At 35.2% G+C, this 19,267-nt stretch overlaps 1 protein-coding gene across 1 annotated transcript; it reads right to left on the bottom strand.

The window, feature by feature from the left end:
• Positions 1 to 10,570: 10,570 nt before the first annotated feature.
• Positions 10,571 to 15,248, bottom strand: Gbeta76C (guanine nucleotide-binding protein subunit beta-2). Its single transcript, XM_070633831.1, has 5 exons — positions 14,893 to 15,248; positions 13,213 to 13,707; positions 12,932 to 13,016; positions 11,957 to 12,008; positions 10,571 to 11,615 (listed from the first exon to the last, which is right to left on the bottom strand). Exons 1-5 carry the CDS (start codon positions 15,105 to 15,107, stop codon positions 11,422 to 11,424), a joined length of 1,041 nt encoding a protein of 346 aa, XP_070489932.1. The 5' UTR covers positions 15,108 to 15,248; the 3' UTR covers positions 10,571 to 11,421.
• Between the last annotated feature and the right edge of the window lie 4,019 nt (positions 15,249 to 19,267).

Raw genomic sequence — 19,267 nt, 5'->3', positions numbered from 1 at the left:
CCTTTAACCCTCTAAATGGAGGCTAACTCCTAGTTCAAATATAATTTAAATCAACCCCAACAAACTGCCTAAACCTGACTCCCTTGCTTCCATTTCTTATTGAATATCCTCTCAACAAAAAAAAACCCGAAAAACAACAAAAAAAAATATACATTCATAATAATCCAAAAAAGATCAGGAGCAACGAGAAAAATCGAGTAAGAGAGAAAAAGAAAGAAAAAAGTGAAATTTTGATTCTGATGCTTATAATGTCATGTCTTACATATGTTCCAATAATATTTCTGTTGATTTATTATCTCTGACTGTTAAATTACCATTTCAAGCAGCTTTTTATTTCGACATTTATTTTCTGGTACTTTTTTGTAGGGATTGAGAGTTTGGGAAACTAAGTTTTGGATAGGGTAGGTTTGGAAGGATTGTAGGGGTTTGGGGGTGGTTTAATACAATTTTGAGGGTTGGTTTACTTGATTTCAAAAAATTTGTAGCAATTATATGAAGTATATTCAAAAAAGGAAGGAGGATTGACTCCCAAAAACAACATCTTTCCCTAGTACCCTCTGAGTACGCCTCGTACTCGCTGATTCCACCTCGTACCCCCTGAATATGCCTCTGATGAGATGTTAATCATTAGAAATTGATTGAAAGAGGTTTAGATGTTTTACGGAGAAGAATTTAACTAAGAAGTTAAGAAGGTTAAATTGATGACGAGATGCTGCAGTCAAGAGAACTTGACATTGATGTCACGACAATGCTTCTTAGATGGTTGTCAAGCAGTTGAATCCATTTGATGATACATATACACCTCGTCACCATTTCGGCCAATTTGTACATCATAGTCTTTAGGGTATTGACTGCAAATACCTGAAAATGGTTGAAAAAACTAAAATTGGTTCAAAACTACCCCAAAATGTTCCCATCCCTTGCAAAAAAATCTCAAAATACGCCATAAAAATTCGATTTACTCACTGATCTCTCAGAAACCGATTAATGTTTATATCAAGAAGATAATCCTTATTGATTATGTAAGAAGATATTTCCTTTTTCACATTTAAAATTCTGATATGGATGTCCCTCCTACATGAACATGAAGCACTTATAAAGATGATAAAATTTGAAGATTTTTGTTTTTTTTTTTGAAATTTTTTCATGAATTTTTATTTGACGTATGTTATATCAGATTTTGTGATTATTCCTACTTGATTTCTCTTTGCTGCCTCCACATATGGCTGCTTTTCGATATGACTCATGTGACTCCAATGATACGACGCAATTTCAGCGAGCTTTGGGGCACTTAATTTCGTATAATTTTCATCTTCTGACTTCATGAATTGATAATCTTGACAGATTTTTTTGAGAAACCAGATGAAGCTGTTGAGTGGCTTTTGGGTGGACATTAGGGGGGATAATTTGTTGATTTATATGCTGGATTAATGATTCTTAGTGAGAATTGTTGATGAATTTGGTAAGTTATTGAGAATTTTGATTACTTTCTTTATTTTGATGATTTTTTGATGAATTTTACAATTTTTAATAGGTTTTGTTATTTTTTCTTATTTTTTCAGCTCCAAATAGTCAATTCCAACTCAATTTTGAGCCACAACCTTAAATTTTGAACTAAAAACTACCAAAAACTTCCTTTAAACACACAAAACAATTTTGAAGGACACAAAAAGATGTTAATATGAATAAATTTTGCTGTCAATAAATTTGTTTATATTTAATGCAGGTTACTACGATCATTAAATATGCAAATCATATTTTTGCTTCAATTAGTTTAATGAATAATCTCCATAAATTCACATGGAAAATAAATGGACATTCATGAATATTAATCTACAGTAAAGTAAACAAAATTTTCAATTATCGATTATTATTGGTCTCTAATGTGTGGGGACATTTTTATGTGTGAGATATTACCGGTCATTCACTGGAAGCTGTTGAGGAAAATTAGGGTGATAATTTTAAAAATTGGTTTCTAATTGTGGAGTCTGTCAGAAAAATGCGACTTTCATGCTTATTTCTTCCAACATCTCAACGTGTTCGATAGTTGCTATAAAACCACGCATACGGCAAAACATGGAGATGATCTGACTACAACATGAAGGTTGTTATTGGCATTTTTGCATCGAATTATGAAATTAGTCGCAATGTGCCCCTAAGAATAACAAGAATTAACCATCATCGTTCTATATGCTAGATTCTCAATTAGCAAACTTCCGTAGCCTTGGTCCAGGTCTCGATTTATTGATAAAGCCTTAAATTAACCTTAATAATGGGGCTTGATTCATAGAACCGACCGAAATTTCGGACGATATTTCAGTCCTATGAACCATAACTTTAAGAATGAGCTCATGGAATGAAGCTGTTAATAGATATAGTATTGAATTTATTATTCAAAATTGGCAAGCGGTAACTAGCAATAAAGTCAGGTTCAGACGACATCTGAGAGATGCCAACGATCACAGTTGATCTGTTCGTCCAGCAAAGTAGGTAAATATTCATTAAAATTCCCCAAACATCCCATCCTATTTGCATCTTATGTAAAATTGGAAATCAAAATAAATTACTTAAAAAAGCCATCAAAACTGCTTCACATGCCAAAATTTTAACCATTTTATATTACAAAATCTCATGCTCATATCAAATATCTCCCAAAAAAATCCATCTCTTTAAGAATAAGACAAAGGACATGAAGAGATTCTCAAAAAGATCCCAAAAAAGATACAAAAATAAATAAATTTATCCATAGATTTGCATACATATGTATGTGCTTATGTGAATGACATGAAAAGCATAATATAAATATCGTTGAGGCCCATCGAAAATCATGCATAACAAATTTTCATGTCTTACTTCTTTATCTTAGTTTTGAGCAATTTTTTTGTGGGGTGAGTTTGGGTGTTGTGTGATGGGAGAATGGATGTGGTAAAGGAAGGGGGTTGAAGCTTATTTTGAGATTTTATTGGTAGTGCGAGGATTTTTTTTGATGCCATTGGATGAGGTCTGGGTTTTTGATATGTTAACAAGCCTGAATTGGATCTAACCCCTACCAGGCGAACAGCATGCTCTCGAGAACTTGCTTTATTCTAGTATACTAGTTGAGCATCCTCACAAGCGTTACTCACAGCTTCTTCTAGTCTTGAGATCAAGCTTTGTGTCTGTTAGTGATCCTATCCATTTACAGCGTTACATCACCAACAAATCAACCCCAAATGATTCCCCAAAATATTCATTGTCTATTTAAAGGATTTTATTTGAAGCTCCTTCAGATATTTTGTGTATTTGAAATGAAGTAAATTGAGGAATATAATGAAATTGAAGTCCATCTACCAAATTACGTCAAGCTTGATAATTGACCATATCAAATTTCATTTATCTTTTCTATTTTCATTCCAATCATCCCCAAAAAAGAATCCTTCAATGAACCCTCAACAATTCCAATTGAATCTCAGTTATGAAAATTACCATCAAAAATACTCAACAATAAAAAAAAAGGAATCAGTTTAAATTTCCATGAAAATTTAACAAGATTATGTCTTATGTATGAATAATTCATGCATTTAGAGTCGCTCAACCGTGATGAAAAGGATTAACAAGACTGAGGTTTATGTCATGAAATTGGATAGTCGAAAAAAAGACACAACAAATTACCTAATGCAAGCCACTAACAATGTCCAAAATCTTTCTATCTTACTGATAATGCCATGTGACGCAAGACATATGAAGGAATGGAAAAAAGTTTGTCTCGAATAAAGTCATTAAAAATTAATCAATTAACCACTTCGTGACAGGACATCGTGTGATGTTGTTGGGAGACTTTTTGTCCATTAAAATGATTTTTATAGTCACTTCCGTGATTGTGAACAGCGACTTTTCATTTTGAGGAACTTTACTGACATTTTGAACCAAAATTTTAATAATTATTCCGAACTCTGCAGCATTTTTGCTAGAAAAACCTCTAAGTCACCAGCTAAACGGTAAGACGCGAAGTTGACCTGTTCACTAATGGTAGGGCGGCCAGCTGTTGTATTTTTGCCTGGACGCTGCTGTCCTTTTCTACCTTGCTGCTGTGTCCCGACAAAACCTCAAAATGTCCCGATTTTTCAAAAAGTCCAAAACTCCATACAAATAATGGAATTTTTGACAAATTTTGAACATATTCCTTTTGAAGGTCCGGGTTCAAGCCGTTTATTGCGAAATCCTCTGGCCACCCTAACTAATGGCCCTAATGACCCTAGTGGAGTTTGTCATAATACATTTGGGGGTGTTTGTTAATTGCGTAACCTTCAGTAGATGAATGGTTTATCATTTTGTTACCGTATACGTTTTAGTTCATGATTATGGTACAAAGCTTTACTGAGGATATTGGTCTAAAAGCCTTTTTTCTAACGTCCCTTTTGAATTTAAATTTGTAATTTTTTCATGGATTCTGCAATATAATATACTCAAGGCTTTAAAATACCTTCAAATAGTTTTTAACTTTTCTACCTAAAAGTGTTTTAGTTTCTGATCAAAATAAGTGCACCAAAAAAAAAATCTCAAAAATATTCATATAAATAATCAAACTTTTAGAATCTATCATCAAATAGTACCTTATTTTGTTAAAGACAGCAATAGTAAACAGTTATAAAAATTGTGAAACTTAAACATTTTAAAATTTCAAAACAGTGCAAAACAGTTCAATTTAATCATCTTCAGATTCAACACCTTCAAAGCCAAAAGACGAATAACTAATAACATGGAATTAGACTGGGATACCGATATATTCAATTTTGATTCTAATACTAATGATTCCTGTCAATTTCAATCTTTAATCGATGAACTACAACATATTGTTGAGGAACCACAACAGGACATTCAAGATCCAGAACAGCAAATTCTACTAAGAGATGTCGACGAACCACAACAGGTCATCGAGGAAGCTCAAAATGTCATTGAGGAACCATCAATACTTACTGAAGAGTCACCAATACTCGAAGAATCAGTTGAAATCACTGAAGAATCAGCACAAATCGTTGAAGAAACACCAATACTCGCTCAAGAGTCACCAAAACTAACTGACGAATCAGCACAAATCGCTGAAGAAACAACCAAGCTGACTGAAGAACAACCAAAGCTCACTGAAGAACAACCAAAGCTCACTGAAGAACAACTAAAGCTCACTCATGAGTCACCAATATTCGCTCAAGAGTCACCAAATCTCAATGACGAATCAGCACAAAACGCTGAAGAATCGCCAAAACTCACTGAAGAACCACCAAAACTTGCTCAAGAGTCACCAAAAGTTACTCAAGAACTACAGAAAGTCGCTCAGCAACTGCTAAAAATCAATCAAGAACCACCAAAAGTCACCCAAGAACCAGCAAAAGTCATCCAGCAAACCAAAAAGGTATTTAAACAATGCAAGTTGAACTTCTTCCAGCAACCGCAAAAATTCGTCGTCCAACTACCATTAAAAGTCATCCAACAATCGCAAAAGATCGTCCAAATCCCTCAAAAGATCGTTCAAATCCCACAAAAGATTGTCCAACAGCCACAACAGGTCGTCCAACAACCAGAAAAGATCGTGGACAACCAAATTCCAGAAAAGATCGTGGAACAGCCAATGGAGATCGTCCAACAATCGCAAAAGATCGTTCAAATCCCACAAAATATCATCCAAATCTCACAGAATCGTCCAACAGCCACAGGAGATCATTCAACCAGTCAAAGGTTCCCAACAGGTTTTGGAAGAAAAAGAAGTCTTCGTATTTGGAGTTCCGAAAGAATCAGAGGAACCACCAGCCAAACTGAACTTGGACGATGAAGAAGTTGTCACATATGAAGTTCCAATAGAATCAGACGGTAACCATGGTTTCGTGTCAATTTCATATCAAATACCCAAAGATTTAGAGAATGTTCAAGTTGATGAAGAGTTCAACACAGATGACCTCATTGAGGAAGAATTTTTCGATGACGACGAGGATTTATCTCAATACGAGGATGTGACTCAAGACGAGGATGAATCTCAATACGAGGATATGTCTCAATATGAGGATGTACTCCAACAAAACACCCAAAATGTATTAGTAAAGGATCAAATTGTCTATTGTAATACATGTTCACTCGACTTTCCGTCTATGCCTTATTTGAGGAGACACCTAAATACGAACAAGCATAAGCGTGCATTGAGGATGGAAGAGCGAGGTAGGAAAGTCAATCAGAAGCGAAAATATGTTAGAAAAAATGAAGTCAAGCGTGAAAATATTGTGGAAATTCGAAAGATTAATGAAGCTTTCCAGGTTAAGCCAGAAGTCAAGACGATTCCTGTCCAAAACCTGGTTAAACCCAAACTCTTAACAGGCGAGGAAATTAGTGCTATTACTGACTTGACACCAGAAGAATTTACACTGCTGCACATGTTTGATGACCAAATAATTAATTATGGATATGCAAATACAATGAAAGATTTCTATGAAAATTTTGACTTTAGCTTGGATGACGAGGATGAAGAGACTGCTGATGAAGGTAAGCAACTCCCAACCGTTGGAGATATAATTGCTGATCTTATTGCTAGCAGTGCACCGTTCATGCAAAATCAACAAATCATCAACGGAAACGTTTTAATATCAAGAAAGGCAGCAACAGAAGTCCAGCTTCCTGTTCTAGTTCCACAAATTAGTCAACCATCTGCTCAAGTTCAACAAAAACCAATTGTTCTAGTTCAAAAACAGCCAATTGCTCAAATTAAGCAGCAACCAATTGCTTATGTTAAGCAACAGCCAATAGTACAAGTTAGGCAACAGCCAATTGTACAAGTTAGGCAACAGCCAATTATACAAGTTAGGCAACAGCCAGTTGTACAAATTCAACCACAAGCTAGTATCAAACAATATCTAACTCAACAACCACCAGCAATCGTCCAGGATGATCAGCCAAAGCCAAAGATTCAATGCGAAATGTGTCCAAGAACATTCAACCTCCGCTGTCACTTAACACAGCACATGAACAGTGTCCACTCTGGAAATAGGAACTTCAAGTGTCCAAAATGTGGCAAGAAATATCCAGAACAGGAATTACTCGACAGTCACATGGAAAAGCATTCAGGTGATAAGCCATTCAGATGTTCAAAATGTGAAAAATCCTACAACAACAAAGTCGACCTTAAAAGACACGAAAAGACTCATGACGAGGTCAAGGATTACATATGCAAGTACTGCGGTGGTGGCTTTGTTCGTTCTGATCATCTCGAGAAGCATTTGACAATTCATTTAAAGCATAATAGGACAACACTAGGTGACAAAATCCGGAGCAGAAGAGGACTGCCACCTAAGCATGCTGATTGTTGAAGTTTGAGTTGTAGATCAAGGATGGAACGAAGATTAAATTGCAGATTATGGATGGAAAGGATGGAAAAGATAGAAAATTGTGTAAAATATTTTAAATAAAGATCTTAAATACGAATTATTGGTTTTTTGTTCCTTATTATGCTTCATTGTATGAGGCTGATCAATTGCTTACAGATTTTAATGTCCTGGACAAGACAGGTCCCTTCCACTACGTGTCCAGGACAAGACAGGTTCCTTCCACTACGTGTCCAGAACAAGACAGGTCCCTTCTACTATGTGTCCAAGACTATGTGTCGCCGCCCTCCTGATGTTTGTAGCGAATCAATCTTTTAATGTGGATTCGTATGCAAGACAGTTTTATTAAACAATGTGTCCAGGTCAAGACTGGTTTCTTTCAGGATAAGACAGATAACTACTTCTTAGGTTCTAGAGAAAGTGAGATTCGAACCCTCGCCCTTTCGATTGCATGTCAAGTATTCTACAAGTACTGAGCTGTCGGATGGTTGCTTAGGAGCATGGCACAAGGCAGACATAAACCTTCTTCTCTATTCAGTACTCATTGAACATCTCTTACCGTTGCATTGGATCTTCAGTACATTCAATACACATGATGGTCCATAGAAATGTCATGGTCTCATATTGTGTACCAAACTATTCAACCATCAAGCCATAGACGCTCTAATCTCCAAAATAACCCATTAAACATACTCAAAACTTCACCAAATCTCTTCATTCCACTCATCCTTGCTTCATATCACTTTGCAGTTTTCGGTTAAATGAATAATGATGATGACGACATAGACAATCTGTGTAACTGAGAGGATAATTAGAAGTGAATTTATTAGACAGACAACAACGAAAGGCACTTCATTATTGTGAGATGCAGACATAATTTTGCATTAAATTGATTAATTAATTATTTTTTTTGTGTCATTTAACAAAAAATTATTTGCAACTGTTTCACGATGGTTGGTCATTTACCATGATTCATGATGCCCACACAGCATTTGGATGATGGAGATTATGGAAATTGAATGATTAATAATGGAAATAACGTTTTTTTATTTTTGATGAATATTTGTAATTAAAATTATTAATGAATTTTTTAACAAAATTGATTGAAAATCACTGTGAAATGTAACACGGAATTCATTAAATGATAATTTAATTGAAATTTGTGGATTAATTTATGATTAATAAAATTTTTGGAGAGGTGTGAATGTTTGCGGGTGGTTTTTGTGTCAAATTTTGGATTTTAATATGAATATATGAAGCCCTTAGGATTGATTTTGATTCAAGCAAAGTTTTGAAGCTTCTGAAAGGTCTGTCGAGCCACTGATGAGTTTGTCATGACTCTAATGAGGTTACGAAGGCTCTGGCGCATCTACGAAAGCTCTTGTAAGGCTATCAATACTCTGACGAGTCTGTAGAAGCCTAGTGAGTCTGTAAAAGCTCTGATGAGTCTGTAAAGGCTCTGAAGAGTCTGCCAAGGCTCTGATGAGTCTGTAAAGATTTTGTGTAGAGTCTGTCAAGGCTCTGTTGAGTCTGGCAAGGCTCTGTAGAGTCTGTTAAGGCTCAGTAGAGTCTGTTAAGGCTCTGTAGAGTCTGTTAAGGCTCTGTAGAGTCTGTTAAGGCTCTGTAGAGTCTGTTAAGGCTCTGTAGATTCTGTCAAGGCTCTGTACAGTCTGTCAAGGCTCTGAAGAGTCTGTTAAGGCTCTGGAGAGTCTGTTAAGGCTCTGGAGAGTCTGACAAGGCTCTGTATTAGTCTGTTAAGGCTCTGTAGAGTCTTCTAAGGCTCTGATGAGTCTGCTAAGGCTCTGTAGAGTCTGCTAAGGCTCTAATGAGTCTGTAAAGGCTCTAATGAGTCTGTAAAGGCTCTAATGAGTCTGTAAAGGCTCTACCATGAGTCTGCTAAGGCTCTAATGAGTCTGCTAAGACTCTGATGAGTCTACCAAGGCTCTGATGAGTCTACCAAGACTCTGATGAGTCTGCTAAGGCTCTGTAGAGTCTGCTAATGCTCTGTAGAGTCTGCAAAGATTTTGGATGAGTCTGTTAAGGCTCTGTATTGAGTCTGTAAAGGCTCTGTGAGTCTGTAAAGGCTCTGTAAATGAGTCTGTTAAGGCTCTGAGAGTCTGTTAAGGCTCTGTATGAGTCTGTTAAGGCTCTGTAGAGTCTGTTAAGGCTCTGTAGAGTCTGTTAAGGCTCTGTAGAGTCTGTTAAGGCTCTGTAGAGTCTGTTAAGGCTCTGTAGAGTCTGTTAAGGCTCTGTAGAGTCTGTTAAGGCTCTGATGAGTCTGTTAAGGCTCTGAATGAGTCTGTAAAGGCTCTGATGAGTCTGTAAAGGCTCTGATGAGTCTGTAAAGGCTCTGATGAGTCTGTAAAGGCTCTGATGAGTCTGTAAAGGCTCTGATGAGTCTGTAAAGGCTCTGATGAGTCTGTAAAGGCTCTGATGAGTCTGTAAAGGCTCTGATGAGTCTGTAAAGGCTCTGATGAGTCTGTAAAGGCTCTGATGAGTCTGTTGAGACTCTGTAGAGTCTGTTGAGGCTCTGTAGAGTCTGTTGAGGCTCTGTAGAGTCTGTTGAGGCTCTGTAGAGTCTGTTAAGGCTCTGATGAGTCTGTCAAAGCTCTGATGGGTCTGTCAAGGTGCAGATGAGTCTGTCAAGGTGCAGATGAGTCTGTTAAGATGCAGATGATTATGTTAAAGCTCTGGCGAGTCCGTCAAGACTCCAAGTAGTCGGTCCAGACTCGAAAAAGTTTGTAAAAGTTTTGATGAGTTCGTCAATGTTTTAGCGAGTTTTTTAGAGCTTTGGTTAGTCTGCCGAGAATCTGATGAGGCTATCAAGGTTGAAACGAGTCTGACAAGGCTCAAGCAAGTCTTGAAGGGTTCTAGTGAGTCTTCAAAAGCTCTACAGATCAATTAAAGCTCTGGTGATTCGATTAAACCCCTAGTGAGTCTGTAAAGGCTCTAAAGTCTCTGTCAAAGCGCTTACAAGTCTGCCAAGCCGCTAAAGTGTCCATTGAGGATCCAATAAGTCTGAAAACTCAATATTAAATACAAAATCATTCGTTTCTGTCATTAATATTTTATTATTCTACTAAATGATCATAATTTTATTCAATAACTGCAATAAAATTAAACACAAAATGATTATAAAGGAAAAAATCATCATCATTATCATTTCGAAATAAAGACATCATTATTATAATAATGACATTCATATAATAATTCTGTAAAATGCCATGTTATATCAGTATCAGTGAATTAAAATATTTATTTATAAATAAAAAAAACATCGACAGAGATATTGGCTTCGAGCAACACAATAAGCCAATTAATGAAAGCCACTCAATTATCGATTTATTTGTATATAAAGTAGTAGTTAAATGTGGAATATGGAAGGTAATTTTTTAAATGGAGTTGGTTATATGCCGGACTGATTTTTGGTTTCTTGTAGAATGGGGGACAATGAGGAGGTCTATAAAGATATTACAATGAGGATTCATTTTACATTGAAATTGCATTGCACATTTTTAATACTTTTTGAGTGGTTTTTGGGAGTTCTTGTGGTGATTTTGTCAGATTTTATTGTTATACCTTAACAAATAGTTAGAATGTTCACTTAAATGAGGGTCCTCATGAGTATAGTCAATCAATATAGTTGGGGATCCTCAATTTTATGACCATACTCCTGGTCTGTCCGGGAAAAGCATTTGAACTTGAAAAATTCACCAAAAATTCTGACAAAATATCCCCATTTGCCTACCTTTATCCACTCGAAAATTCACATGTGTCTGCATGTGTAAAAAAAGCTATTGAAAATTGAAAATTGGATTGAGGTCGTTCCAATCGAACGTACGTACGAAAAAAAAATGTTGTGGGAAACATAAATGTTTAATCTTTTTTAATTTAATTAAGTGCCTTTTTTTCGCAATTGCAATTCATCGCTCGCTCACTCTTTCCACGCACCAGAATATAAAAAAAAACGTAGTCATCAATTTCTCTCAGTTGTATCAGTAGTAGCAAAACATAAAAATTGTTATTTTCAAATGGTGAAAAAAGCACGCAGCATGAATGAAAAAACTTCTCAAGTTTTTTAAACCCAAACACGAACAGCTTGATCCCAGCTCGATGAAGCGAGTGCCATTCCATTTGGTGCCATACAAATTGATGTTACACGGTTATCATGACCGCCAAGCGATGAGTTGTGTTGAGCGGTCATTGTATCCCATACGTGAATGTTATTATCGTCTGAACCGCATAGGAGCATTCGTCCACTTAGCGAAAGGGCTGTTAAGAATGGAAATTAAGAGGTTATGTAGTGGTGATTGAGATAAAAAGGGATAAAAGGGTAATTGAGGCATTGAGTGACACTTAGGGATGTAAAGTTTAACATTTTATGTCACAATCCCTAAAAAGTCAAGGGCATGCTCTCGAGAGGCTGCTCATCTTATACTTCATGTTCTTGAGCGTTGCTTTCAGCTTACTCTGCTCCCGAGAGCACGTTCTTTGCCTGCTAGAGAATTGTTGTCTTTTATTAGCACTAAGAGTGCAAAGCTGATCATTTTGATCAGCTCAACATCCATCTCTACCCCCTCACACCCCCCAAACACCCTCTCATCATTACTTACCACAAGAAGTGAAACCAGAAGTCTTATTTGGTGGATCATAATGTCCAATTTGCTATTTAAAAGTAAATAAATAAAACAATGAGACCATTAAAAAATATATCCAGGTGATATAAAAATTTTATGAAGTGTAAAGCAAGCAGGCAACAACAACAACAAAAAGGTTGGAAAGAAGAGGAAAAATAAAAAGTTTAACAAACTGTTGTCGACAAAAGGTTAAAGAATGAACAATTCAATTAAGGTTCATGCTTGTGTAGAATATACTTATGCTATGCCTATTATTTCATGGTTGCATGGCTGTACAATCAGCAGAAAAAAATGTATAATAATTGGAAAAATTGTTTTCTTATTTTTCTTGATAATTGGATATTGAAGTTATGGTTGGTATTTTTGGAATTTAAGTAATGTTTATGCTTGTGTTGAGCTTTGATTGGTGACTGGTTGGATACAGCATATTTTAGGGATGTTCTTGGAAGGCATATATACTTAGGAAGGCATACGACATAGAAACGAGGGAGGATTCGCCAGATCTCTCGCTCAAACCTTAGATGAACATTCAGCTCCAGGACACTATGACTTTTGTTTTAGACTAGATTTGATGAAATTCAGGCCTTAGGTCAGAGTGAGGTTGGCTAGTGACCGGATTTTTGGCCATACTGCACCGTATGCTCTCCAGGAAGCAGTTAACAGTCAAATATGACACAAGATGGTTTTAAGGATACTTCCACGAATTAATACAGTCACTTACTCCATAAAATTATTTAACAACAGACAGTAAACCCATAAACATCCAGCCTCAATTCCAATTATCACTTTAGTCACGAAAACATTCCCAATGCATATCCCATATCACTTTTTAATAAAAATTACCTTCCCCAAAAAAAACCAAGTTTATCAGCAGCAAAAAAATAGCACACGCCACTAACAACACAACACAAAAACATAATAGCCAATCCAATATCCATTTAATTTATTTACCTGATCTGAACGAATGTCAAAGAGACGAGCACTTTTATCCTCGGAAGCTGTTGCAAAGGCATATCCACTTGGATGGAATATAACACTGTGTCAAGTAATAAAAATACAAAAAAAAGGAAGATATAGAAGTAGAATGAGAGGAAATAGAAATTAAGTATAGATGCTTATGTCCACGTATGTGAATTAAATTTATGTTGCTTTCATTTCATGCGACAGATGTTGTTAATTGAATTATACAGGAAATGGACCATCATCATCATCATCATTCCATGGCTACTCACCTATTGACATCAGATGTATGACCGAAAAATGTTTGAATTTGTTTGCAATCACGTACATCCCATAGCTTGCATGTTCGATCAACTGAACCAGTTACAAATTGATTGCCATCGGGAGAGAGTGAAAGCGATACGACATCGCCACCATGTGCTGTCACTTCCGATGTTTTTTTACCAGCTTCTAAATCCCAAACGCATAATTTCATGTCACCCGATCCGGTAAGGATGTGACGATCATCAAGGAATCGACATGAACTTAAAAATCCTTCATAACCGGCCAATTCCCGAACAATTTTGGCATTTCCACTTGCATCACGATTATTGACATCATATATGGTGCACATGTTGTCCATTCCACCGCATGCGACAAAATTTCCTGACGTTGAATATGCGACTGACATAACCCATGAGGAACGTAGGGGAATTACTTGAACTTTATTGCCTGTCCATGTGTCCCATATTATGAGTTTGCCATCGAGGGAGCCGGAGACGCAGTATCTGGAATTAGAAAGAATTGGTTTTAAGGACGTTAATAATTAAATTAAAAGGTATTGTAAGTTTTTGCTGATTTGCTTGAAGAATTGCTTCATATTTAAGTTAATTAGTGCAAATTGCGACGTTTATGGACTTATTATTTTGCAAAAGTTTAAAGGGGTGATTTATAAATGACATTTAGAACTATCTGTCTTCAAATTATGAATTGTAACACATGTTTTAATATCCCAAAAATTCATAAAGCCATTGACTTTAATTTTATGCAATTATGTAAATGAGAACTTGAGAAATTTAAAATAGTTTGTTACTAAGGGTAGTTGATACTGAGGCCAAGACGACTGTCTCGATCTCGAAATTTGTGGAGATTTCAATACCCTTGTAGTCTCGGTCTCATTCCTAGCCATAGTTTCAATCTCGGTTCTATTCCCAGCCCCAATTTCAGTCTAAGTCTCATTTCCTTCGCAGTTTCAGTCTCGTTCTCAAAAATTCATCGAAACCAAGACTTTAGGAAATCCTAGCTGTTTCAGATTCTAGTCATTATTAACTCGAGAATAACAGAATGAGATTAGTCTACCTAGTTTGTCTAGTTATAAACTAAACATTTAAGTAACTTATCATGAAATTTCACGTTCATATTCACTAGATTTATGGTAGACTAATTGCAGTTTTTACTACTCATGTAAAGGATTTTTGACTCATAAGATGGTCTGAAGCTATAACGTTCTGTTTTTTCATGAACATGCATTGATGAGACTGTGCGGTATAGTGACAATATTCATTTTTTGTCATGAAAGTGGTTATCAGGGCACATTCAAGTTTTTTAGAGTTATGGCTTTGATGTGACGATATAACGGTGCCCTTACTATGCTATGTTGCTTGAGAAAGTGCTCTACATATTTCAATTTTGACATCATTTATAAATGACACTTGAAAGACGATGAAAATTGACAATTTTGATATTTTTTGACATAATCCAAGCACTGCTGCTAATAATCTTAAATTTTGAGCACATTGTGACTAAACCTTCACTTATTTAAGACATTTTTTTAAAGATAAGTCCAAACTTGGACAAATTTTCATCTTTCACAACCAGATTTATGCATCAATCTGTCCAAAACTCACAAACAAAAAAATCACACAAATCAACCACAAAAGAACAAATTTGAAACACAAAACAAAAAACTCAACCTCGAATCACCAGCAAAATGAACCGAATTAACTTTATTGATGTGTCCTTTGAGCGTTTTCTTCGTCGTCAAATGACATTTTGGTACCGCGCCCATGTCTCCACATTTCTCTGTCAATTTACAATCCGCCTGCTTTTTTGATTCCTCTTTTGTCTTTTCGATAAGCTCATTGAGCTCCGTCTTCAAAGCGGCCGTTTCTGCATCATCTTTCACCATTTTTGATATTTAAGTTTCTTTATTTTTTTTTATTATAGACGCAATATCCAAAAAATGATAAGCCACCACGTTTTGCGTATCTAAAGACTCCCGTTCTCAAAACTCAACAAAATAAGCTCTTTTTATTGCCTTAAAATTTTATTTTTTATGTCTTTATAATGCGAAATGTGAAATGATTTTGATCTAACCAGCACGACAATGTAATTCGAAATGACTTATGAGCATTGTCAAGTGTGAGCGACAACGACGATTGGAATTTGTTACATAATTTAATTAAATTAGAATTTTATCGATTTTACCGCAGTTTTAGTTCTTTTTTTGCTGAGGCTTGTGTGTGGATTTTTTGTCGTTGGACTTAGTTGACGTACATGTGGGAATTATAAGGGAAAATTTGAGTTTTGTGGACATGTTGAGTGCTTTATCATCTTTTGAAAATTCCCAAAATTGCTCCTTTGAATACCAACTTGTTACTGACCCCTAACCTCCTCCCCCCCTGACTACACCCCAGCTCACATATGGACTATTAAGTATCATAGTATAAATGCATGGTGGAATATAAAAAAAATATGTAAATCGTAGCAGTTGAAAGGATTCCGCATGATCGATTTTTCGTGCATGTTGAATTGGATTTGATCTGGGAATTGAAACTTTGGGGAATGTTTTTGTGGACTTCCAGGTGAATTGGTTGCATTTGAAATTAAATTGATTGGAATGTGATTTTTTTTGCTTTGTTAGAACTTTTGTGTTGTTGATTTTGAAACAATTGAGCATTATCCTGTTTGTGAGGAAATCTACTGATGACTCATGGGGTTGAAAAGGAGTAAAATGCTGGCCAGGGCTTGATGCGATCAGATTCTGAAAAATTCGAGTCCAAGTCCGAAGCAGGTCTGCGCATTAGATTCTTCCAAACCCTACAAATTTCTTAAATTTCAATTTTTAGTTTTGATCATTTTGTCCATTTCACATCAACAGAACATGTTGAATGAAGTTCAGAACAAATTCCTATACACAGCATTCCTAATGCTACTGTTGCACCAAATATTTTTTTCTGCTGCTGTTCATTTTTTGAAACAAAAAAGCTGCTTTGTTGTGATTTTTTTGAACTGAATTGTAGATGGATGTGCAGGGTTGTTCATTTGGGTCGGTTCATTGAAATTCTGGAATCAAGTCGACTTTTTCAAAGAGAATTTGAATGTGTTTCTTCTTATACTCAATTAATTATTTCGCTGGCCGTACAGATCAAGTGTAATACAAGGCCTCCCTCAATAGTTGTCTTAAACTGCATTTCCAAGCTAAACAAATGAAGAAATCTCCATTAAACCTCTTTTACTAATATCAAATGGAAGCCGTCTTCGTTTGGCTTCCATAAGGCTGCCAATCAGAGTTCAAAGTCGTGTCGAATCGTCTCAAAAAAACGAAAATTGGACTAGACTCTGCTGCCAGTAAAAGGCTGCTTAAGCTCCGTGACGGAACCTTCTTTATTTCTATCACTCAGGATTGCAACTAATACAATCCAAACAACATTTCAATAGATCGGTAAAATCTCAACTCTGCATCATACGAAATTTCAAATTAAATGCAACATAATGCTTAGAAATGAAAAATTGATTTGCTAGTTGCAGAAACACTTCATGAAATCATATTCTCAATGAAAAATGAAGCAATTGATTGAAAAAAATTGCAATTTTGAATTATTAAAGCAAACTAAAGCTGTTTAAAATTGCTTGTTTAAACTATTTCAGTCACTATTGTGAGAATTGTGATTTTTTGCAATTTTTAACAAGTTTTTAATATTCAAAAATTGTAAAATTCTTGAAAAATTCTCAAAAAAATCGAAATTTTTACAGCGACTGACCCTGAATTTCAGCAAAAACTGTCAAAATTGCTATTTTTTTTCCATACAAATCATAATATTTCCAAGTCAGCTTTAATTAATTTTTCCATATAAATATGTAAAATTTGTCACTGTAAGCGTTACCACAAAAACCATAGCGATGAGTTGATACGGTGGTAATTTTATTAAATTCAGTCTCGGTTCGAGTTTTATCATAAAAAAATGTTCCACTTTTCTGTTTGATGCTTTGAGTATCGAGGCACTAGATCACTTCCACCACACTCAATTCATTAAAAAAAACTGTCGCGATTTTTATAATTAAATTGAATCTCTCACTTTAACTCACCAAAAGTATGAAAAATTTTTGTTTAATTTCTCTTGTCAACAGCACAATCGAGTTGATAAAGTTGCACTGAATAGATTAGATTAGATTATTATTAGATTATTATTATTGTCTTTTATTCATTTCTGAATTGAAGGAAATTGCCGCCTGAACAGTATCAAAACTAGTTCAGACTGCATAAAAACCTTCCTTATCATTTCCTGTTATACGTTTACAAATACATTATGTTCAGAGATACATTTGTATCGTTAAAGAACTTAATACTATCATTAATAATTATTTTATAATTTAACGGTTAAATCAGATTTAAAATTTTACGTACTAGATTTTCAACATAAACAAAAAGTGTCTTTACTAAATTATCAAAAGCATTGTTTACGAATTAAATTTAAAAAATTTGACTAAAAAATTTCATAAAAAAACATTAATAAGGACTATAATATAGAATTGGACTCATCTTATTCAACAACGATAGACAGTGAATTATATGTCAGCTAAGAATTCTCAAAAATATCACAAATAGGTACTTGAAATCCAATTTAACATTATCCATTTTTTTCCCATATTAATTTACTTGTAATGTAATTTTAGGTAATTATATCATCCAAATGATTTCAAGTAACTGCTGTTGAAGCATTTGGAAAGGAACTCTTCGTTGGACAAGAATTTTCTCGTAAGGGATTTGAATGCGTGAATGTGTACAGCTTTTTTGACTTGAATTGGTAGGTGATTGTAAATATTTACACCAAAGTGTAGAATATCTTTTTTACCGTAATTATTTTTTGCAGTTGCTGATCGAAGAGTCATTCTCGTTCGTGTTCCTATATTGCTTTCGAACATCATGTTGGAATGAATAGACCTGTTCCTGCATGAATAAATTAGGCTCGCTGTATTGAGGAAATTCATCGCTCGTACCGGTAATATGTTCTCATTTGCGACTTTACTGTACATTTCTACTCGATTGTTGAGACGATCAAATCCAAACATGTTACGTATGACTCTGTTTTGAATCTTTTGGATTGGATTAATAACATTGTCTGCTGCATTGCCCCAAATAGTGATCATGTAACTGATGTGTGTTGCAAAGAGTGAGTGGTATATTTTTTTCTTTGCTCCTATTGGAAGCACGCTTTTTAGTTTCCACATTATACTAGCTGCTGACGATAGTTTAGTTTCAACATGCTTTCCATGTAAATCCCATTTTAAGTAAGGGTCCAAGTTTAGACCTAAGTACTTCATTGTCCAGGTTCGTGAGATTGTGCATTCATCATTAATTTTTATTAATACTGGCTGGTTACTTTTGGTAAATGGAGAATGAAACAACATAAAGTTAGTTTTTTTGGTGTTAATTAGCATTTTTTGACTATCCAGGAACTCTAGTATGCAATTCATGTCTTTTCTGATAATTTCGCTGATGTCGTCTTTCGGGTTGTGCTCATTGATTAGTGCAACATCATCAGCATATAGGATGATTTTTCCCGATAGTCCTTCAAGCTTTGTAATTTCATTGAAAAATATATTAAAAAGTAGACTGCCTAGCACACTCCCCTGCACGACACCGTATATTACTTCAAGAGGACTACTGAAGCTATTTCCAATTTTGACTTTTTGGTATCTCTTAGACATGTAGCTTTGTATAATTAACTCGATTTTTCCTCTTAGTCCAATCTTGTTTAGCATATTCATGAGTATTGTCCTGTCGACTAGATCGAATGCCTTCGATATGTCCAAAAAGACAACTGAAGATATTTTCTTTTTATCCAGCGACTTTCTCAAAGCACTAACTAGTTCCGTTGCGGCCGTTTCCGTGCTACTTTTCGGTCGAAATCCAAATTGGTTTCTGGACAGTAGTTTGAATTTTAGGACATAGTTCATAATTCGATTATATAGGAATTTTTCAACAATCTTATTAAATGTCGATAATATGGAGATCGGTCGTATATTGTTGATGTCGTAATTTTTGCCTGTTTTGCTGGTATCACT

Source organism: Chironomus tepperi, unplaced genomic scaffold (genome assembly GCF_022539635.2).
Source record: "Chironomus tepperi strain 1889 unplaced genomic scaffold, CSIRO-AGI_Ctep_v1 contig_81, whole genome shotgun sequence".
In the NCBI taxonomy this organism is placed as follows: domain Eukaryota; kingdom Metazoa; phylum Arthropoda; class Insecta; order Diptera; family Chironomidae; genus Chironomus; species Chironomus tepperi.
The sequence above is the reverse complement of the archived record's forward strand: the minus strand, read 5'-3'. Positions and strand labels throughout refer to the sequence as shown.